We start from the raw sequence: 26,290 nt of genomic DNA on the forward strand, positions 1-26,290 counted from the left end.
CTTCCTTCCTTCCTTCCTTCCTTCCTTCCTTCCTTCCTTCCTTCCTTCCTTCCTTCCTTCCTTCCTTCCTTCCTTCCTTCCTTCCTTCCTTCCTTCCTTCCTTCCTTCTTCCTTCCTTCCTTCCTTCCTTCCTTCCTTCCTTCCTTCCTTCCTTCCTTCCTTCCTTCCTTCCTTCCTTCCTTCCTTCCTTCCTTCCTTCCTTCCTTCCTTCCTTCCTTCCTTCCTTCCTTCCTTCCTTCCTTCCTTCCTTCCTTCCTTCCTTCCTTCCTTCCTTCCTTCCTTCCTTCCTTCCTTCCTTCCTTCCTTCCTTCCTTCCTTCCTTCCTTCCTTCCTTCCTTCCTTCCTTCCTTCCTTCCTTCCTTCCTTCCTTCCTTCCTTCCTTCCTTCCTTCCTTCCTTCCTTCCTTCCTTCCTTCCTTCCTTCCTTCCTTCCTTCCTTCCTTCCTTCCTTCCTTCCTTCCTTCCTTCCTTCCTTCCTTCCTTCCTTCCTTCCTTCCTTCCTTCCTTCCTTCCCTTCCTTCCTTTCATTTTGAAAAGTTATTTACACTAGAAAGGGAGACTTAAGTTGAGTTCTCAAGTGACTGGCTGCCAGTACACAGATTCTCTGCAAGATTAGCTCTTGTGTAATTTTTTACAGGTTAAAACTTTGCATCATGGTTAGAGAGTCATCTTTATTCCATTTACATGTTGGTCTAAGCATTTCGATCATTAAAAATGCTAGAGGGCTTTCTTGTTTCTTTTGCATGCTGGTATACAGAAAAGTTACCTTAACACCATTCCAGAAGAAATCCAAAGCCCATGTCACCTAGATTCTTAGAAAGACTGAGGAAGGAATTTTAAAGTACTTTTAGAAAATCTGTGTACATACATAATTTAACTGATATCTTGGAAATATTTGCCTTCTAAACCATGGTTTCTAAGAGGTGCACACTGTGAACAAGAAAGCTCTGTGGTTCCTTCATCTTAGAACAAAACAACCTTTGTTTGTGCCTCTTTCTCTCTGTTGACTGTGAAGGAGCCAAAACTAGTAGCTTAGATTAGCCATCTGACTTCCAGCCTAGTAACTTCCAAGAGAGGAGCTCCCCTCTTAAACAGTTTTTTAACAATGAAGAGGTGTTTCTTGAGATTGTCACACTGTATGTTTATTGAACATGTCAGGTGTGCTGGATGGAAGTATTACGTTCTCAGACTGGCTTTCCGAAGCACACATGACAGCAGAGTATACGTCGTAATAGAAATGAATGAGGTTTGTGTTCCTAAATTGTCTAGCCAGTTTTGAAAAATGCTCTTCTCAGCCTCTGTACTCAGAGAAAAGCTGGAGGTTTTCAGAAAGAGTTGCAAGGGAAAACTCATGGAATAGGTTCTATTGTTGGTTGCAGAAGCTGCAAATATGCAGTGGTCTTGAGATCGAAAAGACTGTTTCAAGGCCAGTGTTCTTTATAGGTTCAACATGATCTATTGGTTAGTCAAGCCATTTCTCAGTTTTATTCTTTGTTAAACTTGTCTATTAAATAGACATTTTACAGAGGGGCATCTAATTTATGCAGACAATTCAAGAAATTAGCAGGAGGGTGAGAGTTTACTTTTTTTTTTCTGGAAAACCTGAGCTTTTACTTTTTAACAAACATAATAGTGCTTTTTCCTTTTTTTCCTTTTTTTTTTTTTTTTTTGCTTTCTTTAGGGAAGTATGAGGTGTGTAGCAGAAGAATCATCTCTGAAGCAGATATCTATAAAGAGATTTCTTAAGTGCCAGTTTTGTAGCAAGAAATTTGGTGCTATTTTACTAGTCTATGTGCTGTGGAAGGATTTGCAGTAAAGCAGAGACTTGGAATTTCAGCAAAAGTATCTGTTATGTACTAGCAGTACTTTGGAGGGAGATATCCAGTTATTTCTTAAGATCTTGAAAGCATGATATGAAAAATCAGATTTTCCACATTCCCACTCACAAGTTAACTCCAGTGCAAACAGAGGTCTCTTGGTCTCTTTATTTCATAAGACTTATTTAACACTGGCTCTGCTTTTGAGACTTATTGATTTTGGTGTATTCCAGGCCAGGAAAATCAAAGTCATATTGCAAAAATATCCTCCTGAAGTAAGTTATTACAATTTAATGTAGTTGTAAAGGATGACTCCTTGGTTAAGGAGCTGGCCTGGGACTGGAGAGTTCAAAGTGAGTTCAGTTCAAGGCTGTGACCCTGTAACAACTGTAGGCACACCAGGAAATCTTCTTGGGTCTCAGCTCCCCACCCAAAAAATAGCACTTGTTTCTTCAGGCTGAAGACTCTATGTATATGCATATAGCATACATACAGAACAATCTGCTTCTGATCTGGTTCTTAGCTGCAACTGTAAGTAATTAATGGTCGTAAATTCTACACTACCCTTTGTGTTTCTCTTTTACAGTCCACATCATGGGGGATGTGAAACTGGTGACAACTACTCGAGTATCCAAAACCTCCCTGACACTCAGCCCTTCAGTTCCTGCTGAGGCACCAGCATTTACTCTTCCTCCTCGGAATATCCGGGTGCAGCTGGGAGCCACCGCAAGATTTGAGGGAAAGGTAAGAAATGGAGATGATGGAGGGCTTCTTTGTTTGGTTGCGCCTTTTCCTGAGGCTACCTCATAGTCTGCAAAGCTAGTGAAATTGCCTCTTCAATATGGGACCTCTACTTAAGAAGAATACACCAGTGTTTCCATTCCTGAGAGGGCAGGAGTGTGGCAGGTCTGTTTCTGAGTAGAGGAGAGCGTTGCAAAACCTGACAGTGTGCTGAGTTAACCTAGATGAGCATGCTAGGCACTGAGCTAAGTATCAGTGGAAAACTGCCTCAGGAGCTGTCTCTAATCAGAGAGCATATTTTCTCCTACTGCATATCGATCTCGATGCCTCCCAAAGTTGCCTGCTTCTGAAGCTTTACGTGTAGAACAAAGCTAACTGTGTTACATGTGCTTCTTGGTAGTTAAGCTACTAATCTGTAAAAGCGAGTTGTGACTTTTTTGTATCTGCACCACCTGCAATACGTGTAGCTAATCTGAAAGGAGAAAGCATTTTCAGAGGACAGACTGGCAGAGCGTGGGCATATGTGGATCCCATGTTCTCCCCTTTGCCTCACAACTGAGGCACTGAATTGTCCTTACCAGCATCCATATTCTTTTCATGCTTCAACCCTGGTATGGTCTCGTACTTGTTCTGTTTATCTTCCTTTCTTCTCCCTTGATCCAAATCTTTCTCCTGGGGCTGTCAGTTTTCCCTCTTAACCCTTTCAGCTTCCTCCTGTCCATGTCATGCTCTGATTGAGTGCTGACAGCTATATCATCAAACTGAATGCAGTTCTAATCTTTGAAGTAGTGGGATTTCCCTGATAGAGGCAGGAAACTGCAACTTTACAATAACAAAAGAAAAAGCTAAAAGGAATTTGGGAAATTTATAACTTCTGAAACTAACTTAAACAGAGGGCCAGTAGAGGGCATCTGATATATATCTTATTTATTTATGCAAAAGCAGGCTAGGATTTAATTATTTATTTACTTCCACCAGGAACAGACCACAAAATTCCTGGAGTATGTCAAATTTTAAGTGCAAAACTAAAACTCAGTAGTAGTTCTTGGAATTGACTTTTTGAAGAAAAGTCATCATTTTTCATTTAAAAATTAAAAATAAAAAAAAAATGATGGAAGCGTTTGAGCCAGAAAGCAGATTTTTTTTTTTTAATCAAACATTTAGATATTTATTTTATTTGATTTTAGTTTCAAAAATAGCCTACTTCTTCTTGGAATGTTGGAATACCAACCAGAGTACCTCTCTGTGTGTGCAATGTTGGCTGGTCCCAATGAACATCCTCTTTCTTACTGTTTTTTTTTTTTCTCATTATTTCACCTTGATTGGTTGCAAACAGTGAAAAGATGGCATGTTGCTACTTTATTTATGTGATACCTGTGTACAATACTATTCTAACCACAACTGGTTCTTCCAGACAGCACTGCAACTAGCAATAACAGTACAGTGAAATGAAAGTTGAATTGTGTGATGTTGCTAAGTTTTAGTTTTACATTTCTTATGTTTCCTAATTAAAGACTCAAGTAGGGTATTTCCAATTTTTCGTTCACTCTGCAGACTTTTTATTATTTCAAAAGAAAGCAGTGGTAAAATTGACTGTCTTACAAGTTAGAGTGCCATCACTGTTTTGAATATTTTTTTCAGAGCTAGCTTTAAAATATTAATTCTTCGAGGATATCCATCCCCTTTTTAGAGTTGCTTTGAACATGGGAAGGGTAAACTATGCAGGGTTTTTAGTAGCTTGGGTAAAATACACAAAGTCAATACTAATTAAACTTAACAACTTAAGATCCTTGAAGGAATGATGGTTTGATGGAAGTTCTGGATTGAACCTCTTGATGAAAATCTAAATTCCATTTCTACCTTTTTGCTATATGAAAATGGCTGAATCTTTTAATTTTCTGTGTTTAAAATGCAGATGATAATATACTGGCTGAATGCATGTCAAATAGATGAAGTAAACCTGTATTGCTTAAAGTGCTTTATTAAGTGCTGAGCATTGAGACTACAGCTTTGTTGAAATACATATGAGATCTGCAATTACTTTGTGGCAGATAGACTGCCTTATGTTGTATTCCATGGCTCGGCAAGCCAAGATAGGTAATTACAGCCACTGTCTTTGGCACTTCAGCCTCTTGCTGTGCACTGAGTATTGTCTGGTATTTGCGTAGTGCAGCTTTGTTTTGCTTCTCTCAGCTAATGCAGCTGAGAAGCATACAACACAGCTGTAGACATAAAACAGCCAATCTTTATCATTGTGCATTAGTTCCAAATTCCCTGGAATCAACTCTAGTTGGAGGCTGAGATACAAGCTTGCAAATCTGGGGGAGGGAGAAAAACCTACATTATAATAATTGGAAATACAGAGTAATACAAGCACAGCATGTTCTCCTTACTATCTTGTGCAAGAAAAACAAGTTTTATAATGATTATACTGCCTATAAAAGTTGAGTTTGTGCGATCTGTTGTTTATAATGTAAAGTGCTTGGGGAGCTTGTGTTTGGTTCTGTTGTTTATAACTGCTGGGTCCAAATGAATGTCTTACTGTGTTCCTGGTCTAGTAACATGGATAGGGGGAGGGGGGACACAATGCCACAGTTTGGAAGGACACCGTCATTTAATAGCTGCAGTCCTTCTAGATTGCAGCCTCAGAGCTCATATCATCTGGGACCATCTTTAGCTACTTTGTAGAATGTAGTTTCTTCCGTTACTTCAATGTTCCAGAGGTTCAGAAGGACAGAAATTAATATGATTTAGTAATAGAGGTAGCTACTGAACATACTTAGTTTTTTCTATCCTGGAAAATAAGCTACAGATGTTATGAGGGTCTGTTGCTGGTACTCTGCTTCATCACATAGTATAAATATTAAACTAGACTTAGGCTAAAGAAAAATAAAAAGTTTTAAAAATGGCTAGACAGGAGATTTTCTTCAAAGAGTTCCTCCACAGTGGAATCTGTCTTATCAGAAAGAACAAACATTTTGAGAATCCAAGACAGGATATAAATCTGTTATTGTGGTGATCCTGTACTTTCACTAAGTGAACAAGAAAGAGGGAGCACTGGAGTCAAACTTTTTGCTTTTCTTTCCAACAGCATGTAAGACAAATTGTGTGAAATGGCAATTGAAGATCAAGGAGAGAGTAGAAATTGAGAAATAGCCCATAAATGTAGGAAATGGGAAGTGGAAAGGAATTGGAATTGCCATTAACATTAATATATTTTTTTCTGTTCCTCCCACTACCGCCCTGCTTTTCTTGCTAAAATCTCAGCAAGTTTATCTATGTCTGACTGCAAATCTCAGTTTCCTAATGTGATCTCGGGGTAAAATGTTAGCTTATCAACTTGCAAGTACATGAACATGATGTTGGCCTGGAAATCTGACTGAGGAGTGGAACCACTTAGGCTAAAACAAGGTTACCTTCCCCAGGCACTCCGCTAACCTCTGCTGCATGGACAGCTAAGTTGTTCATCAGTCAGTTGCTGAGGTGCTTGGTGGGGAAATCTTCCCAGATTATTCTGAAATTGTGTTGTAGGTTCGCAATTGATTGACAGGCAGATCTCCATTGCATGTCTTATGTGAGATGAACAGCTCAGGGAAGTAACCCCTGCCATGTGCTAAGGCATTCTACCTTGTCTGTCAGTACTTTTTAAGATACTTTTGGAACAGGAGAGCATGCCAAAATGTTACCAGGCTCTGTTTTAAGCTGTTTGCTTCTCTGATGGAGAAACTGGAATCACTGGAATATTTATCAGTGCTTTGCAATATTGAATAATTTTTGTGTATCTTTCTAATGCAGCTGTATATCACTGGATGAACTGTAGAACTTAGCAGTTATTTGAATGTTGCCCTGAGTCTACACCTGCTTATGGTGTAGGTGGAAGCAGAGTAACTATGTGACTAGCTGCCCATACATAATTTTGCTGAACTTAAACAGCAACGGACTGAGCACATCAAAATTATAGCATGAACACTTCTTGTTCTTTACTCTAACGTCACTGAGTGTCAAGCAGTAAAAACTGACAAGTCAGTTTCCAACAAACCTTTCCCTGTCCAGAGTGATATTAACCTCTGCATTTGCTTGCTGCTAGCAGTTAATTCAACCTGCTTTGGCTGCATGTATGTATAATTTTTGAGGGTAGTATTGATGGTCATTAATTTTACGAGCCTAAAGAATACTTGTGCTACAGCTCTGCCTGAGAGGAACAGCCAAGTGTCATGCTACGGACCACAGACTGATTGCCTAGGGGTCAGGAAAGAATTTTTCTCCTTGGATAAAGCATTGCACAATTGGCAACAGTGCAGTGTGGGTTGTTTTTCTGCTTCATGTGAACCATCATATATGGTCCATTGCCAGAACCAAGTTGTCAACGTACTAAATCTAGTCTGGTATTCTAATCTGGGGGAGCTAGAAGTCATGTATTGACAGATGTAGTTCAGAGTTTGTGCAGATGTTGGGGTATGTAGTTCAGAGCTTGATGCCCACCGAGTAGTTATTGTCCTGCTGTTCCCATTCGATCCTCCCTCAAATAAGGGAGCTGAATGGTAAATATTAAGACTAGCCAGGTTAATGTCAAATCCTGCCCGTGGTTAACATTCTTTCTTGTTTTCCTTCTGTCATTCTTCTTCTGCAACACCCAACCTGTGTCTGTTTGTTTGAATCATAGTTAAGGCCAATGATATGTGTGAACTTGCCAATGTCTGAGCTGCTTTTGCTGCTGCTGGCTGCACAGGTACTCTTTGAAATATGTTGCCTGAGGAAATTGTCTGAGATCAGACAGGGAGAAACAAGAGACAATGGAGAAAATGACTACCTTCTAAGGGAAAAACTGAGATCTAACCAACCTGTTACGTTCTGGCTGCTGTACCAGCTTTTCATGGCAAAACCTTTGTCATTTGCCCTTTGCTTTGGACTTAAGCTGCAAACGCGTGCTCCATTTTCAAGTTTCAGTCAGCAGACACTCCAGAAGTATGCCTTAATTACATTGTATGTCTGGATTTGAGATGGCAGAATCTGAAATGAGAGAAGCCCACATGATGACAGAAGATGATGACACGGCATAAAATCCTTTGCTGTTGGCATGAGATGTTTTCTGTTACAAAACATACCAGGCAGCTAATTGCATGAAGCTGCCAGTGGTTTTGGATCTGTACTTCCTGGAGGGGTGACTGTTCTAAGCTGTATGAGGAAGAAACTCAGGAAAGATCCATGCTTTTATGGGAGACTGCTGCCCTGCTAGGAAGTGGTTAAAGTGGGATTCAGTCACAATTGTTTTCCCATATGGCGTTATCTGCATACAGAATTATTTGAAGACACTTCATCAAATGATACAAGCACCCGTGTGTGGGACACCTATTTTTGTTCCCTTGCTTATTTTTCCTTCAGGAAAACCTGCAGAGGTAGGAGTTACTGCTCAAGAAATTTCTTGATTTTGGACAGTTGTGGTGCTGTTAGCTCCAATTCTGTCTTTCAATCTCTTCAGCTCAGAAATTCACTCCTTACCTGTCTGCCTGTCCACGGCCATCATGTTTATATTCAGGAATTTCCAGATATTGGTATATAAGGATTGTCTGTTTAGTATGTGTGCAGTGTGTCCAATGATTCCCAAAGTACTGGACGTAGTCCACTGTCCCTTGCAATTGGTCTGTGCACGTGCTGAAGCAACAGCCAAGACTTCTGGATATTTGGCAGCTCAGTTTGGTCAGACCTTTTGCAGAGTTGTTCCAAGCTGCCAGACATTCAGAAATCCTAGACAACGTTAAATATTCTGAAATTCCACCCAGACAAAATTTCTAAGCAGGAAAGAGGCCATGATGGGGGAAGACTGGATATACAGTATCCCTACCCTCAATTGCCGTTTTTCAGCACAATGTTGATTTTGTGTGTGTGTATTTGAGACTGCTTTCAGTAACCCACCCACCCCCAAATTATGGAAAAAATGTGCTATTTGCCACTATCATATATATTATTCTGTTTGCTTTTTATCTCCTTGCCCATCTTAATTGTTTATCTAGAATAATTTGTGAACAGGAGCTACTCTGTGCAATGGCAGGAAGACTGGCTCCCGTTCTTGGTTGACTTGTTGGCAATTGCTGTAATTAAAGGAACATAAAAATCAGGGTTTTTGTTTGTTTGTTTGTTTTTGGTTTTGATAATAATAATGAATCTAGTAAGGATGATTTTAGAGCCCTTCAACTAATTTACATATGAGCTAGAGAGAATCTCTGACTTTGTGTTGTACCTACACAAACAAGCATTGTTTTAACTGAAGCCAGAACATGCATTTGTGCTGCTCTTGGCCAGTAACTTTTCTTTCTGTCTTTACTTTAACATGCTTCCAATTGTTTTGGATTTTTAGATGGATGCAATGAAAATCCCATGAGGAACAAGACAATAAAAATCATGTGATTTAATTGAATCTACCTGCTCCCAGTTTGAGATGAGGGGAAGGGAGAACAACAAACTTTTGATTCTGGAAATTTTATTGTAGACATCTGTTTTGGGATCACCCACTACTGTTATGTGTTATCGGAATGCATGGCTTTGGATCAGCTAAGAAAGGCAAGTGTGGTTATTTAAGGATTTACCCATAAGAATATGTTTAGAGTTGATCTTGAAGACAATAGAGTTCTTCGGTAGGGACTTCTGAGCTTGTTATTTTTCTGTAGTCCTTAAACAAAAATCAAAAAAAGCAGTCAGTATAAATCTTCTTATTTCTCTTGTCCCATGACGGTTAATTGTGAATCTCTCAAATTTCAGTTAAGTCTAATTAGATTTTTCAATTCTGCTTTTAATTTGAAAAATAACATCATCTTTTCCAGGCTAGACTCCTTCCCTCTTCTGAGCTAGTGCATGTCTTTGTTGTGGTCAACTCCATTGGCAATAACACTCATCATGTAGCATTGTGCTTCCTTATTTAAATAAATGTTTCAGTCTCGCTGCTGGAGAAAGCTGCTTGGTGTGACAAGCAGGCTCAAAGAGCACAAGTTGGGGCAGGTAGGAGAAAACCTTTAAGGTGAACTGGTATGACCTATAGTATGAAGGAACCAGGTAAATTATATCAATAAAAAAGGATAATCTACTGTAAAGCAGCCTGTAGACTTACTATGTCCTTCTTTTTCTGAGACTTCAGTCTCAGTAAAATGCTCAGAATTCTTCCTCAGAGAGTATTTCTTGTGAAAATGATATCCTAGATGGATAACATGGAACCATTGAACAGCAGTGACTCTGCTGATGCTGCTGCCAACAGGTATGAAAATGTACTAACCATGGCACTTGGACTTCAGAGCAAATTTACTGCTATGGATTTTATCTGAGTTTAAATATCTTTAATTTCTGAGTGCTCAGTGCTCTTTCATCCTTCAAGGTAGGGAAATAGCTATACTGATTTCACAGAATAGAGACCAGATCTGTAAGCAGGCTTGAAAAAAATTTTGATGTACACTAGGTAGTAATTTCAAGAAAAATGTTTTCACTATCCTGTAAGCTCTTTGTGTCTATAAACTTCTTTTTCTACTAAAAATAAATAAATAAATAAATAAATTCTGTAGTTAATTAAGGTTTTACTTCCATAGGTGTTCAGTTTAGTTTTCAATGTTCAGTCTGTAGGACGTTATCACTACATTGTTGGAGGTTACTGAATCTCTAGTGTGTGCCTGAAATAGCACATATTTCTGTGCCATAGCTGCCAGAGCTCACTGCATAGTGTCTGGGGACAAACCTGCCTTCATCATGGTTTTTAAGCCAAAAGAAATCTCAGTTCATAGTTCAGTATCACACGTGAATATACTGTATTCTGTATGTACTTCTCTCATGTGGAGGAAATAACCTCTGGAAAAGGAGAGATGTTGACATGTTGGGGCAGTGCTTGATGAGGAGATGCTGTCACTGTTATTGCTGTCAGAGGTTATGTGTGAAAGCTCTCTGCACTAGTAGGAGCTGGAAAATCGAGGTATTCCACTGACTTGTCATCCCTGAGATGACCAGTCCAGTATAAGGGTCTTGAATTGTTGAATAAAGGCCCAAATATATTGAATATATACTAGGAAATCTGACAGACAATTTATTGTCTGTCAGTAACTGCCTTTTTTTTTTTTGGTTTTTTTTTTTTTTGGTTATGTTGGACGGAACTTTCTCTAATTCTTTATGATACAGGATGGAATAGATGGAATATGACCAGCTTCTTCAGTGACCAATTTCCCAAGGACCTCATTTCCAAGTTTCTGCATTTAGTTACTGAATATGGAATTAGAGATGTTCCTGGAATCAAATTCCTTCAAATTCCTGTGAATTTAATTCCCAGTGACTTTTCCAAGGCTTGCTACAAATCAGGGGAAGAGCAGGGAATTAAATCATTCTTCTTGACTCACAAGTTATCAATCTGACATCTGGGCTACCCTTCCCACATTAAGGATGTGTTACACTGAGATTCTACAGATGATCTAGGCTCTTTCGCCTTTCTTCTTCAAAGGGCTTGTAGGACTATGCATGATTATGCATGAGAGTGAACACCCAGAACTGTTACATTAAAAAAAAAATATCTTTTTCTAGAATTTCTGGTGATGAAGATAGTCTTATTCTTTGTAAATCAATGCATTGCTATAAACCCGTAGCCAGACAGAACAAAGCAATCCTTGTCTTCAAAAAAGCTTTGCTTAAAGCTGGTGCAAATTCCAAGTCAGCTTTGCATGTCGTTGATGCTTTATAGAGATTTTTGTAATTCATGTGTGGAATGAGGTGAAATGAGGAAATATTTTTTTTATCAGTATCTCTGTATTTCCCTTGCTTTTCTGCACCTTTTCACAGTACTTCAGTGAATGTTACTCTATGGAATATATTGCTCATTACAAGTGTAACAGTTGAGCTTAGTGAAATACTATGCTAATATGTAGCATATACAAGAAATTTTCAGTTAAAGATGACAACAATCCGCACATGTGGTCCTAAGAAAATGGGGACTCAAAGAATAACAAATTAAATAATTCTGCTTATGGTCACTTGGCTGTTGGTGACAGAATAATTGAGCTTATTTCACCCATTTCTGTGCTTTCCTGACTCATGTTGAATCAATTAGAATGGTAATTTTCTTGTAGCTGTACAGTAGAGTCTCAAATTGTAACTGCGGGGCCTGAGAGGCTGCTGTTCTTTCTAAGTGCCCCATAATATACAAGCAGGCCTATAGTTATGCTGCATGTACTATTTGTATTGGTTTTGCAAAACTTTAGAATATTAGTGTGATGCATACTAAAAGTTTATAACTTTTAGTAGTATCTGGCATCTTGTATCATTTATATCACATTCCCACACTCATCAGACAAACAATGAATTAAGAATTTTTTGTTCTGGGAGCACCCTGGAACAAGAGTTAAATATACTTAAGCTTGATTATGCAGCTTATGTAAGTTCTGGTGTTGCTTTATAAAAGAATAACTCAGAAGTTTGTCTCTGCAGGAAGGCAGATATAAATATTTCATAACAAAGTGATGATAAAAGCCAGGGCACTGGAAGAAAAAATATGATAAAATCTTGGAAATACAAATTAAAGAATTATGGTAAATGATATTGATTTTTGCTTATTTCATGGTACCACTGAAACAGCATAAATGAATGGGAATCTTACTCTATGTTTGCAGATAGCATTTAACATGTACATAGGCCAGTCTAGAGTTGGACTTTTCTCTGATGACCTTTCTAGCTAAAACAACAGAGAAAATAGTTGTTGTTATCCTCTGTGACATTGTTTGGAGTACTGAAGCATGGTGAGATCTACTGGTTTGTACAAGATCATACAGAAATACATGCCTGGATTCAGCATTGAACTGTGCATTCCAGAAGTTCGGTTCCCATCCACTACCTTAGATGTGATCCTATCCTTCTTGGAGATAAGTATCTTCTGATTTTTGAAGAGAAAGTTAAGATTTCCAATAAATAAGAATGTTACCAATATCTAGGTGACTGCTGTTGATCTAGAGCATCACTTGATGAAAACAGAATAACAGAAGTAGGTCCTCAGTGCCTTGACACAAAAACTAGTCTGTATTCATGTTGGGATATGCTAATGGACAGAATTGTAGACAAAGATTTGTCTGCTCAGGAGACTATTACCCACAGGTTTAATGGAAACCATTATGTCGGATTTGTTCAAATCTCAACAGGAATGCCAGCAACTGCAGTTAAGTGGAGCTCGATTGAAAGCATATGCAGAGTAAGCACTTTTTTCACAACCTAAACAAATATAGCTGTTTTTTGAGTGCACGTGTGTGTTGTTCTTACCAAGATCACAGCACTTTTAGTTTTGAGAGAAAGCATTAAAAAGGAGAGGCAAGCCCACAAAATTTCTCTTGAACTCAGCAGGTCTATCAATATTTATTCTGAACTGTTGAGCTAGAAATTCATAGCCACATCAATTTATTTAGTATTTCAGGTAGTACTTCGAGGGTTTTCTCTCTTAAACTGTTGCTGCTCAGCCCTTGATTTTTTATTTTAAACACAGCAGTTTATATGCTAATACAGTTTAAACTCATACAGTTTGTACTGTATGAGTTATCTCTGCTAAGCTGTTATTAAAAAGTACATATGTTAAGCTTGGGAAGCTTATTTTTTGCAGACGGTTATAGGATAAAAACATCACTGAAAGTTGTTGAGGAGCAGTTTGTAATGGGTTTCTGTATGGATGTCTTAATTATTTAATGCCTAGCAGTAAGTTGCACATTACAGAATAAACAGTGCAAGAAGAAATTCTAGATGTTTAGGCTGTCCAACGTATTCATATCTTAACAATCCTACATTGCATTTTATTACCAATTTGTCATCTCATCAGTCCTACTTTTTAATGAAATTTAAAACAAATGACATTTCATGCTCATTGTGGTTGCCAGCTCTGCAAAGCAGCATTAACAAAGAAGCAGTACATACAAGTGAGGAGAATTTTTATAACCTCTCCAGACCATTGCCTTTGCCAGCAGCATTTGTCACTATCAGCAGACAGACTGTACATGAACATACAACTGTGCAGTTAGTTCAGCAACAAAACCCAGTTTTAGCATTTTCTGTGGCCACTGACAGAGTGCTAAATTGCAGAAAAATAATATCTGTGTGGCTGGAAATTGATAAAGCAGGGGCACATTCATTCAAAGCAAAGACATTTTGCTACCACCTCAGACTAAAAATGAGGATTGCTTCCCTTAGTTACAAACTTCAGAGCTCCAAGAATATTGCTGTGTGTTTTGAGTACAGTGAGCACTTATTTTTCTATTAATTTTCAACAGTAGGTCATTCACACTGTTTATATAGATTCATTACCTACAGATAGCATGTATTGGTGTTGCACATTGGGGAATAGTGTCTCCTAGCCAGGAAGATATGAACATACAAGCAGGCTGTCTTGGTCAGTGGCTTAGCTCCTGTGAGAGGGTTGGGCCACCTGTATTTGGTGACATGTAAAACCAATTCACATCACACTAAGATAGAAACTTCACATTGGTAAGAAAAAATAATAATCTTTCAGTCTTCCAGAAAGGATATGCAATGGAAAAATAGGTTTTTTTGTGTGTTGTTGCAGTGAATGATGATGATTGCCTTGAGAAAGGCAAGAAGCAGAGTACATTGTTGTCTTTAAAAAGTGACTGCCAATTCAAAAGCCAAACATCATTGTTATGAAGGGATCATTGCTCTCTGTAGATTATTGATGCAGTTTAGTTTTTTGGTTTGGTTTGTGGTTTTTTGTTTGTTTGTTTTTATTTTTTGTTTGTTTTTGGTATCAGCAGAGTTTTTTGACCTGCTGATGTTGCAGACAAGCTGTGGCTGAGAGTATTTGGATTCCGTAATCAATTCTGTCAGATAAAAGAGCTAAATATTTATAGTTTTCCTCCAAAGTGGGGACATAAACATTTTGCTTACGGCAGAGTGAAATTTCACCCTGTACATGTCAGGGGGTTTCCTCATCTATGCACTTGGTCTAAGCAATCTTTTCCACCTTTCTGAGTGGTGACTGCATGGGGGATTCACAACCGAAAGTAAAGATATTTCTCAGGCATTAAAAGCTGACGGTTTTTTGATGTGAAGAGAGGAGACAGTTTCCCAACATTTTGTTTTTCTTGTGTTAAACTACATTGTTTCAGTCTTTCTTCTAGTGCTGCCAAATGAAATTTATGGAAAAAAGTAGCAGCAAACACAGTAAATCAGGCTGTCCTGTTGAAGTGGAAATGAATGAACTGCTCCTGTTCTGACAGCTCTCACATCACAACAAAACTTGGGACCGTTTTTTTAAAACCTTGTTTCCTGTAGCAGACATTGCTGCTGCTCTGAAATGAACACTGGTCCTGTCAGGACTCCTGGCATGCTTCTACACCCATTCACAGACTTAAAGCAGCTGCTTCATTTAGCAATACCTGATAGATATCTTGATTCAGAATCACCAAAAATGGAGAGGAAGAGAAGGATAGGGAATGAGGGCACATTTTATGAGCTTATTGGGGTATGTGGAGCAATTAGCACAAGCTATTTCCATTCAGCAGCCATGGTTGTTTCTCTTTGAACTCATTTACGTTCTTACTGCATAATCCTAAATGACCCATAACCACGCACACAGATCCGATATTTCTTTGCATTTGGGGAATTTTAAATTATTCAAACTATTCAGCACCTCATAACATTTAACACATATTAAAAGGCCTTGACACCAGTTGGTCCATGGGAAGAAAGCTTCCTCTTTGCAGTTATTTTTTTTCTTCTAAGGAGAGACTCAGAAGCAGAGAAAATTCTCGTTAAAATTGATTAGAGTTTCACCCAAAGAAGGCTGCAAAGTTCATCTTCCTTGTTTTGCCTAGAGCTCTTGTGCTTTGAGGTTTTTTTTGGCCCATTCTGCAGACTATTCTATTTTGCAGAGCTGTATGGCAGTGTTGGAGTTACAGAGAGCTGACCAGGTCCTATCTTACTATGTTGCTCATATTCTCCTGTGGTGGTGAGTTAATTTTCTGTCATTTGTAACACTACTTTACATGTTCCTCATTTTGCTGCAAAGACTGTACCTGTTCTGTCTGGACCATCTTTACTCAATACTGTGCACTTCGATACCTTTATACAACCACATTAACGTGAGGTTGATGGGTTTCACTCATCATCAGAAGAGCAGCTGTTCTCCTGTGCTACAACTTCAGTTTAGTCCTTCTATTGATCTCTGCAATAACAACCTTGTTGGCAAGGAGAAAATATGGTCAGATGATTTGATCTAATGTTACTAAATGTACAAAGCTAATTCCTTTATAATGTGAATTTGGCAAAGTCTCTGAGTGTCTCTGTGTCTCAGATGCTCAGCTATGAAGTTAGAGTGACACTTTCCCACACAACAGCTGTGTATTTTGGAACTGAGATTGTCTTCAGTTTGTACATAATTCAGTATCCTGCGCACTCTTCAATCTCCTTGTGATGAAGTAACAGAATTTCACCACTTCGTAGAGACCTTCTCATCTGTATAAAAATGTGCAACTGTAGAAAAGTAGGAGGGAGCCAGGACAGCATATGGGTGGTGATGGGGAAATAGCCTAAACTTTCTCCTAGCCTTTATCAAAGGTTTGTGACATCTGACTTCATTTTAATTGTCAAACTGATGTTGTTTTCTTTTTAAGGGGAAACTTTGGAGACTAAAGATAGATCTAAAAAATACAGAGATCCAGTCTGCTTGTAATCCCATTTTAAATTCAGAAAACTTGTACTTAGAGACAAAAAGTTCCAGGTGAGCTATATGGGTGGTTTGTATAAAGCTCTCCTCATGTTCTAAATAGCTGCAGGTCATCTGGCTACAATGTGGGGGAAGTAGAAAGACATATGTTGCTTATGGTAGAATGATTTATTAAAGCTTCATCAGAAAAGCATCGCCACTCTGGGATTGCAACACCTGTGTGAAAATGCCTCCGTTAGTGTAATAGAGGTTTACAGCCTCAGTTCCACTGACTGACGTTACAGATATATAGAAACTTTATCTTCTGTATAGAGTGTCTGCTTATTGGAAAGGGCAGAGGCCAACTTAATAGCATTCCCTATTTCATCTGAATGATGTTTCAGGTTATTTGGGAACTGCCAAAAGCATCCAATAACGCTATTATTTTAAACGCATTAAGATTAAATTAATTATTTAAATGAAATAAAACTTAATTTAGGAAAAGCATCTAAGCATATGATTAACACCACAAGATTTGATTAGGGCTTAAGCCTATTCTTAAGAACTGCATTAGTTCGGTCTGAACTTAGGAATTAAATAAACTGAAAGCAGCTTGAACACCCAATACAGCTCAGAAATTCTACTTGAGTCCTTCAGAAATAATTGAGGACAGATGGACTCATAGATGTTATGGTACCTGGGAAAGCATTGCCTCATTCAAATAGCTATATATGGTGACTGAGCACAAAGCCAATACTCCATGCATCTTTGGGAACCCTCCATGATGAATTTCACAAAAATAGTAATAATAAAGAATAAATAAATGTAGAAGACAGAAGAAGAAATTATCTGCAGCTGCTGTCTGCTTTTCAATTAGCAGACCATGTCTTCTATGGATAAGTCATAAATTCTTCCCTGCTTGGAGAGCCACAAATGCTGATTCTCCCGAAGAACTGTGCTGGTGTGTGTAGTGTTCAGCTCCTTTGTAATCTGTAAAACGGAGTTGAATAGCAAGATGACAAAACTTGTAGATAATGCAGAGCTGCTAAAGAGAGTCAAAGGGAAAACTGGTGGGGAACCATCTGCAAAAGGATTTCATTCTGTTTAGTGCATGGACTATAAAACAGCAAATGCCACTTGGCGTTGATGAGTACAAAGCAGAAAAAATAATATATACTTAGTTCAATTTTTATTAGCTATTACCCCTGAAAAAAGAGTTCTCGCCCTGAACAACTCTCTGATTAATCAGCTCAAGGTGGTAAAAATAACAAATAGAATGTTTAAAAAAAAAAAAAAACCCTACTATGTCAATCTAGAAATCTGTGGGTTTTCACTTTTTGAATACTACGTGTAGTTCTGATCTTTCCCTGTCTCAGTCTAGAAAAGAGAAAATTTGACAAAGGTTATCAGAAGTATTTCACGGTGTCAGGGATGGAATAAGCGCAGAAGCATGTCAGAAAGTTATTCTTCCATGTGATCAAATCATTCCATGCTTTCTAGGATAGAGGGACTTTTTGCCAAGGTGCTGCACAAACCCTTGCAGTTTGCCAGACAGCCAAATGAAACTCTAAGGAAGGATCTCTCACATGAAAATTTAAACTCCTTTAATTTTTACTTTCCCCTATCCTCTGTCTTACCTGAATTCTGTAATTGCATTCTATGATCTAGAGATTAGACCCAGGGCCCACAATCTGAACTCTCTACATATAGGTTTACGATATTATAATGTTTTTAGTGGATTTATAAAATAGTTGGCACAGCAGCCAAAACAAGCCAGAAGTGTTTAGCATTCGCTATAGTGTCTCAAGTCAATGAAAACTACACTTTACTCAGCATCTTATGAAATTGGGCCATAGGTTTTTTGATGGGATTTGGAAGAGGTAAAGATCATACGGTACACTAACAAGTGCATTGAAACGATTTTAAAGGAAAAGCTTTTAATAAATAGGAAGAGAGTGCTAAGTTTCTTTTTACCTTCTGGGTGTCCTTTGAATATTATGAATTGCATCTTCAGGTAATTACTCCTCCTCTCTCATCAGGGCAAAGGGTACAATGACAAAGCTTGAAGACTCTTTCATGTTTTTGCAGTATCACATTAAATTTCTGCTTGAGACTAAAAGACTATGAGTTTTCCTCCACTCCCAATGTTAACATTAGCAATATCAAGGAGTCCAACTAGGCAAAATGTCTTTTCATTGCCCTAAATGGGAATCAAGTAAAATATGTATGGTTTGAAACTTCTAAAGGTGAAATCTTGAGAAGGAATTTAATATAGTTTTATTCTTTCTACTTTTGATTCTTTAGTAGTAGTAGTAGTATTGGTTTTGCAGCTTTTTTTCCTCCTCTCTCTCTCTTCAAGACAGTAGTCTGAATTTTTGTGTTGTCATGATTCTCTCCCTTCTCCATCCCATTTGGGAGAATAAACAGAAAACTGCACACACCAGTCATGAAGACTGATGTCTTCAGACTAGCATTCCAGTAAAGGTTATGGCCAAAGAACTAATTTATGAAGGCTGTATGCATATAGAACAAGAAAACTAAACACCAGATGTAATGTAAGTGTTCAGCTCTTTAAAAAAAAAATAAAAAAAAATACCCAAACTTTACAGAAAGACCATTATTGTTTCTTGTAGGTACTACAGATAATGCTTTGAAGTGAGCTATGTTCAGTCCTAGTAACATATTCCGGTTTTGTTTTAAATGAGGCAATTGTAATTCTAGACTGCTCATTTGAAGAAGTAAGAGACGCAAAGTTATTTGCTTTGTTTGCAAGGTCGTAGCTAAGTCCCCAGATATTTAACATTTTCATGTTTAACTTTGCCAGGCAGGTTCTCTGTTCTAGAAGTAAGTTTTTAAAATGGATAAACTATTCTCGATATGTGGTTTGTGTGTATTTAAACTCTCAGAAGGAGCTTAACAATGTATCATGTCCACTCTCCTTTATCAAGAACATATGCTGTTCATTTGTTATGGCAAACTGCAGTCAGAACCTGACAGAAACACTGTTACAAGTCTTGCAAAAAAACTGCACTGGCCAGAACCATATTTCCCATCTGCACTAACCCCAAAAAATTACATAAAAATATATCACCTCTTAGATGAGGTCATATTCATGGTGTTCACATTGCAATCTCCACAGGTTTGTACTATTTTTCTCTGAAGATTGACGTTAAGAGTTCACATGAGTATAAACTAATAAAACAAGAAGTAGCTTTTTTTTTTTTTCTTGTTACAGAACAAGCTGGACAGAGCACATACTGTGGTGTGTCCCATTCTTAGCATCCTCTGCTAAGTCTGCTCTCAAGTACTTGATTCCCTTCATAAGTCTTTAGGTCAAGACCCAAACCCAGAAAATCTTGGCTCTTGATTGAAGGCAGACAGAGTACACTGGCTAGAGTCTAATGACTATGGGAAATATTTTTTTGTAAGCCCTAGGGATGAGCCTTTTGTGGGATGAGCCACATCCACAGAACAGCTATTACTGTCTAGATTGAATCTCTTGGGGCTGCAGGAGGGCCCTGTATTGCCTTTAGCTGTATGAATTTCAGATGAGCGTATCTAATACATAACTTGCAATAAAGTGAATAATTGTCAATTCTGGTGATACCTAAATGCTGGAAGAAGAGGTATGCTATACTTTCTCTGACATATTTCAAGTGTCAGTGTTATACACTGTTTATTCCTTTATCTACACTTTTTTGAATAGAATTACAATTACAGAATTTGTCATGCTACCCAATCACATTCCTTCTGACGCTTTCTTGATACAATCTGATGGATTTAAGTTTTGCAAAAGGGACAGTTTATGTCCCGCTAGTAATGACTGTTTGCTAAGCCAAGTCCTTTCTTTTCTGTGTTAGAATTTTGTTTGCAGGCTGCAGAATAAAGATCAAAGTTTGTCAGATACTCTGAATAGTTTTCCACACCTCCCTTGAGTCTCCTCCTGATGTGATGTCTAATGATCTGTCCAAAGCATACTTTTTGGAAAAGCTCAGTGGTAACAGCAGGCACATATAGGTGAAGCTATCTTGTTTCTAACCCTTTATAACTTCCGATCTCTACAGGCCTTTTCTTGAGTTGTAGTTCCCAGAAATGGCCAATTTCTGGTTGAAGGCAGGCATGGGACAGAGGACAGACTGCAAACCCTTCTCAAAAAGTTACTCATTCTGTGGCATTCTTTAATGTTAAGGTAGGAAACCAGCCAAATAAGCAAGAAAAATACTGTTTTTCTAAAGGAGTTAATTGCTGTCAGACATCATCTACCAACCCACTGGCCAGTTTCTCTTATAGCATTCTCTGAGCAGTTTTGTTTGTGTAAGTCCCCTTTTTTCTACAGAAGGAATGACTAGATCACTAGAAATACCAAAAAAAAAAAAAAAAGGAAAAAAAAAAGGATAAAATGAGTTAACACATGGTAAATATGAATGATATGACTGTTCAAAGTGATACTAATGTCACACATGGCAAGAAGAAAACCAGCCAATGATTACAGTGATTACAAACCAACGATTACACTTCAACTATTTGTAGTGGTTTTTGTAATTTCATGTACATGATCTTATAGTCATGGTCTCTTCCAGCCCTGTTTCCCATTATTCTTCAATTAATTCATTTTTTCTCAAGGCAGAGTCAACTTCATAGTCTCATTCCTGATAGGTGTTTGTTAAACTGTCCTTACAGGCCCACAATGATGGCAACCTTCAAGTGATAAAAGTCTATTGCTTGCCCTCTCCACCGTATATGCGAAAACAGTTTATTGTCATCTGCTTTGCAGGTACCTTTATGCATTAGGAAACGTTTCTCATTACTGTCCTTCTTGTTATACTAGTTACCCTAGTTACCCGGTTCAGTGCAAACTGTGTTTTCATGTCGTTTTGATGCTCCAAACATTTTTGTCTAACTATAAATACATTTGCTGCCCTACTAACCATCAGTGTTTTTAACAAATTCTTTCTCTGTGTAGCAATGAATGAAGTGTAGGATCTGTGCATCAGTTTTAATAGCCTCAAGGACTGCATATTCCTAGAAGTTTCAAGGTATGTGGAAAAGTCCATTTTTGCATAGCTCTTTATCATTGAACATTTTAATTTAAACAACAACAACAAAAAAATATCTTTTCTCTTAGAAGTATATTTTATATTTTTCTCTCTGAATTATAAATGGGCAGTTACGGTAAAGAGTTCTTCTCAATAAGAATGAGGTGTTAAAAGCAGTGTCAGTTAGGTGCAGAAGCAGCAAATCTGCAGACTGTAAGTTGTTAAATACCACCTACCATACACTGTTATTCTTTAACAGCCTACAGAGGGGACATACCTCAAAAAGCAGGTAGGCATGCAAATTGGGTAGAAAGCTACATTTTAAATAGCATGCAAAGTATGAAAAATTGAATAGAATATATTTGTCTTTCAAAGATAAATTCAAAATTAATTGTTCTTCAGATGGATTGAACTATCTTAATAAAACCAATTCTTTTATTCAATGATTGAATTGTTTACCTACTATGGTCTTAACTCTAGATTTTGTGGAAATGAAGGCAAAAGCAGTCTACAGAGGTAGTGGCAGAAGTGAACACTGTGCTGACAGAATGTCTGGTGTAATACATATGATGTATTTTGGGGGGATTTTGCCGTCCAAGACAGTCTTTTGGTAGATGTTTTCTTCTTGGTCTCACTGCCTGCGTTTTGCTGTAACCTTGAGCAGCAAAAAGTGACATTTATCTAGACCTTAACATCAAGAACTGAACATCTCAGCCAGTATAATGAATGTAACTCTTGAATACGTCAGGCGGTATTCACAAGCCTTTCCAACAGCCTTACGGTGCTATAGTCACAATGAGTAACTCAGCAATAACACACACCCCATCAAGGTTTCACAGTTGCTTACACTTCAGGTTTTTGCTATTTCTGGCTGACTCTTTTCGAGTGCTCTGCATTTGCGTTCATTGTTCACCTTGCTGGAGGCAGTGACAGCTATTACAAAGTAGGATCTGACTTGGAAGTTAAAAGCATGAGCCAAAAGAGTGCATCAGATTACCCGAATCTGCTACTGCAACTGTGACACATTTAAGCAGGCAAATTTATGGGTTTTTGGAATTGATATATAAGCAGCTGTTTTATGGAGCATAGATACAGGCCAAGTTTTAGAAAAACTTTCCTGCACCTTAGAACAGTCAGGGAAAAGGGTTACTGAATATATTTGGCCTTGGCTGTCACTGAATGCCTTTAGGTTTGCGACAATGGAGCCTAGTTTGTAGCAGATCATTTTTTTAATAATACTGTTTTTAGTGGATAGCTTCAATGGATTTGTTGTATTTTTTCTTCTCATTTTTTCTCTTTGGGAACCTGGTGCCATCCCTTTTCAATGACATTCCCCCAGACCTGGATGCAGACTGAATCTTAACTCTGGAAGTTTCACAAGGCAACAGGTTCTCTCTCAGGTTTTTCCACTTGCTGTGTTGATGCATGAAGCAGGAGACCTGTTTTACCTTAGCGGACTTTTCCAATCATCTTTTACAAGACTCTAAGTAGTTGATGGGTCCAGACAAAAACTCAAAGCTCACAGCAAATATTTGCTGCTCACCGTCAATTTTCCACTTGTTAGTGTTCCGCAGGTAAAGAAAAACTGTAGCCTCACTGGGACTGGCAATGCTCACACAGACCAAGCTGTAAATAAAGGTTATAGCCTTCTGCTGCTGGGCATTAAATAAGCAGATAAATTTCTCTTTGCTGTGGATTTATTCAAGGCAGATGTTTTTAGTGAGCTCTGGAAAGGTTGGAAAGGAATATAAAACCTGCTGCAGTTCTGGAATTGATCCATTAGGATCAAAACCTAGTAACGAGTGATACATTTAAGGGTCCCTGACACTTTTATGGCAAGACTATGTATTTCAGAGCGGGCTGGCTCAGTTTGAAAGACATTCCAAACCCAAACCTGAAATAAATTCTTGCAACAGAGCAATTCAGTAAACTTCTGTTTTCCCCTTATTTCATTTTTGACAAAATATGAAAGAAAAATAAAATCAGATTTTGGGAATAGAATGATTCAACCTTTTGAAAAGAAATGGCATGCTGATCATCTGGGTTTGTAATTTTCTGGGTGGCATTTCCTCAGTGTAGAGGTGTGGATAAACAACATAGTACAGACTTAACAAGAATGAAATAAACACACACAGAAGAAATGGAAAAATACTTCACGTAGGCTTCGATATTTGGAAGGGCATGTATAATTGTCTACCTGAATTTGAAGAGTCAGGTAAAAATGGCCTTGTGTGGTCCAAGAAGGACTTAAGAATATGATAAAACAATAAGGAAAATGGAAGTAAGATGCTTCCCATTGTTTCAACCCCCATAGTTCCCTGGCATAAGGGGTGGAAGGTTTGTGCTTAGGTCCTTTGAAGTTCGATGGAACAGTACATCATAAAAAACACCAGAAGGAATGATTGCAAACTCAAAAAAGTAGTAAATGGATGAAGTAATGTGCAATTAATGACTTGTATTCACAGGGCAGAATCTCAGCAGCTGTAACCAGTGGTTAGACTACCATTAGTTAAGCTGATGTGACGTAATGCACTGAAAAGGTGGTTCTCTCTTCACACCAATACATGTGCTACTCTTACTTGACTGTATTCTTAAAATAGGAATTTCAAAGAAATTTTGCCTCAAATATTTCAAATTCAAGGGAAGCTTAACTTAATATAAAATAAAACAGAAATGAGAGGTAGAAACTCAATTCTAATCTATTTTCTGGCTTTGGGTAGCTCAATCTAAAATTAGAAGATAGGCAAGAGGGCATCGACAAGGTAATGGTTAGAAACAGTTTTCTGGTACAAGTCACATTCTGTACCAATGAACACATTATCAACTCACAAGAGCTATCCTACTGCAACAAAAAAAAAATCATATTGATGTTTCACAAACTTCTTTTGGTGAAAATTAGATGTGCTGAGAAAGATACCCTTTCTGGGAGCTTGGTCTCTGATTAAGCAGTAAAACAATGTTACAGTATCACAGATTTCTAGGTTGGAAGAGACCTCAAGATCATCGAGTCCAACCTCCGACCTAACACTAAGTACTCCACTAAACCATATCGCTAAGCTCTACATCTAAACGTCTTTTAAAGACCTCCAGGGATGGTGACTCCACCACCTCCCTGGGCAGCCCGTTCCAATGCTTAATAACCCTTTCAGTAAAGAAGTACTTCCTAACATCCAACCTAAAACTCCCCTGTCGCAACTTTCGCCCATTCCCCCTCGTCCTGTCACCAGGCACGTAGGAGAACAGACCAACCCCCACCTCTTTACAGCCTCCTTTAAGGTAACTGTAGAGAGCGATGAGGTCGCCCCTGAGCCTCCTCTTCTCCAGGCTGAACAAGCCCAGCTCCCTCAGCCGCTCCTCGTAAGACTTGTTCTCCAGACCCCTCACCAGCTTGGTCGCCCTTCTCTGGACTCGCTCGAGCACCTCCATGTCCTTCTTGTAGCGAGGGGCCCAAAACTGAACACAGTACTCGAGGTGCGGCCGCACCAGAGCCGAGTACAGGGACACAATCACTTCCCTAGACCTGCTGGCCACACTGCTTCTTATGCAGGCCAGGATGCTGTTGGCCTTCTTGGCCACCTGGGCACACTGCTGGCTCATATTCAGCCGACTATCAACCAATACTCCCAGGTCCCTCTCGGCCAGGCAGCTTTCCAGCCACTCATCTCCCAGCCTGTAGCTCTGCTTGGGGTTGTTGCGCCCCAGGTGCAGGACCCGGCACTTGGCCTTGTTGAACTTCATACAGTTGACCTCAGCCCATCGCTCCAGCCTATCCAGATCCTCCTGCAGAGCCTTCCTGCCCTCGAGCAGATCGACACACGCACTTAGCTTGGTGTCATCTGCAAACTTACTGAGGGTGCACTGGACGCCCTCATCCAGATCATCGATAAAGATATTAAAGAGGGCCGGCCCCAGTACCGAGCCCTGGGGGACACCACTAGTGACCGGCCTCCAACCAGATTTGACTCCATTCACCACAACTCTCTGGGCCCGGCCATCCAGCCAGTTTCTAACCCAGCGAAGCGTACGCCAGTCCAAGCCCCGAGCAGCCAGTTTCTTGAGGAGAATGTTGTGGGGAACTGTGTCAAAATCCTTACTGAGGTCAAGGTAAACCACATCCACAGCCTTTCCCTCATCCACCAAGCGCGTCACTTGGTCATAGAAGGAGATCAGGTTCGTCAAGCAGGACCTGCCTTTCATAAACCCATGCTGACTGGGCCTGATCGCCTGCTTGCCCTGCAAGTGCCGCGTGATGACCCTCAAGATAATCTGCTCCATGAGCTTCCCTGGCACTGAGGTCAAACTGACAGGCCTATAGTTCTACAGTAATGTTAGAGGGCAAGATCATATGGGAGCTGATGTTTTTCAGAAAGCACAGGAAAGAAAAGGCATGGCCACAAAATGCTTTAAAAATGTTGTGGTAGTTTTAAACAGTAAATGACCCCCCATTGTGCAGGGATCCACAATGCGTTCATCCTAGAACATGACTCTTGCTGAGGTAAAGATAGAAAGAACCTGAGAAGTTTGTACTAGAAGTGGAAAGTTTATTCAGCTTACTCAGCATATTCATGCTCTTGGCAAGCATTACTGTCCTCTCTATATACATATTAAGTAATGCCAGGAAGAAGGAGTAGCCACATCACTGGCAAAATTAATTTTTCTGAACTGATACCAAAGGAATTAAAGGAAAGAGAAAAATTTCTGACAGCTGTAGCTTAAGCTCAGACAGATGAGAAGCCCAGCTGGAGTGAGGTGGGGCTGGATTAAAAATGAAAGGTTTTGAAAGAAGAGAACATAAGAGTGGGTAAGGCTGGTTGGCTAAGGACTGTAATTTGGAAAGTAAATGCTGCGCAGATAGAAGAAAGCAGAGCTGAAAGGCTGATTTGAAGCTGAGAGGAGACTGCTGGGAGGAATTTGGACTAGCCACAACCCAGCCTTCTTCAAATCAAGACGGGTCATCAATATTTTGCCCACCTGGAGGTTGAAGGGACTTCCTGTTCAGTTGCCAAGATTTGATAATGTAGTTCAATATGCAGCATTGCTACT

At 39.0% G+C, this 26,290-nt stretch overlaps 1 protein-coding gene across 3 annotated transcripts in view; it reads left to right on the plus strand.

Annotated features, from left to right (window-relative positions):
* Positions 1-26,290, plus strand: part of MYLK (myosin light chain kinase) — a 212,298-nt gene that overhangs the window by 60,445 nt on the left and 125,563 nt on the right. For all 3 annotated transcript variants that reach the window (XM_013171240.3, XM_048072380.2, XM_066999193.1), the window contains exon 2: positions 2,403-2,560. In XM_013171240.3, coding sequence (XP_013026694.2) covers positions 2,411-2,560 — 150 coding nt within the window. In that variant the 5' untranslated portion in view covers positions 2,403-2,410. The remainder of the gene's footprint in view (positions 1-2,402; positions 2,561-26,290) is intronic.

The sequence above is a fragment of the Anser cygnoides genome, chromosome 6 (genome assembly GCF_040182565.1).
Source record: "Anser cygnoides isolate HZ-2024a breed goose chromosome 6, Taihu_goose_T2T_genome, whole genome shotgun sequence".
Taxonomy (NCBI): domain Eukaryota; kingdom Metazoa; phylum Chordata; class Aves; order Anseriformes; family Anatidae; genus Anser; species Anser cygnoides.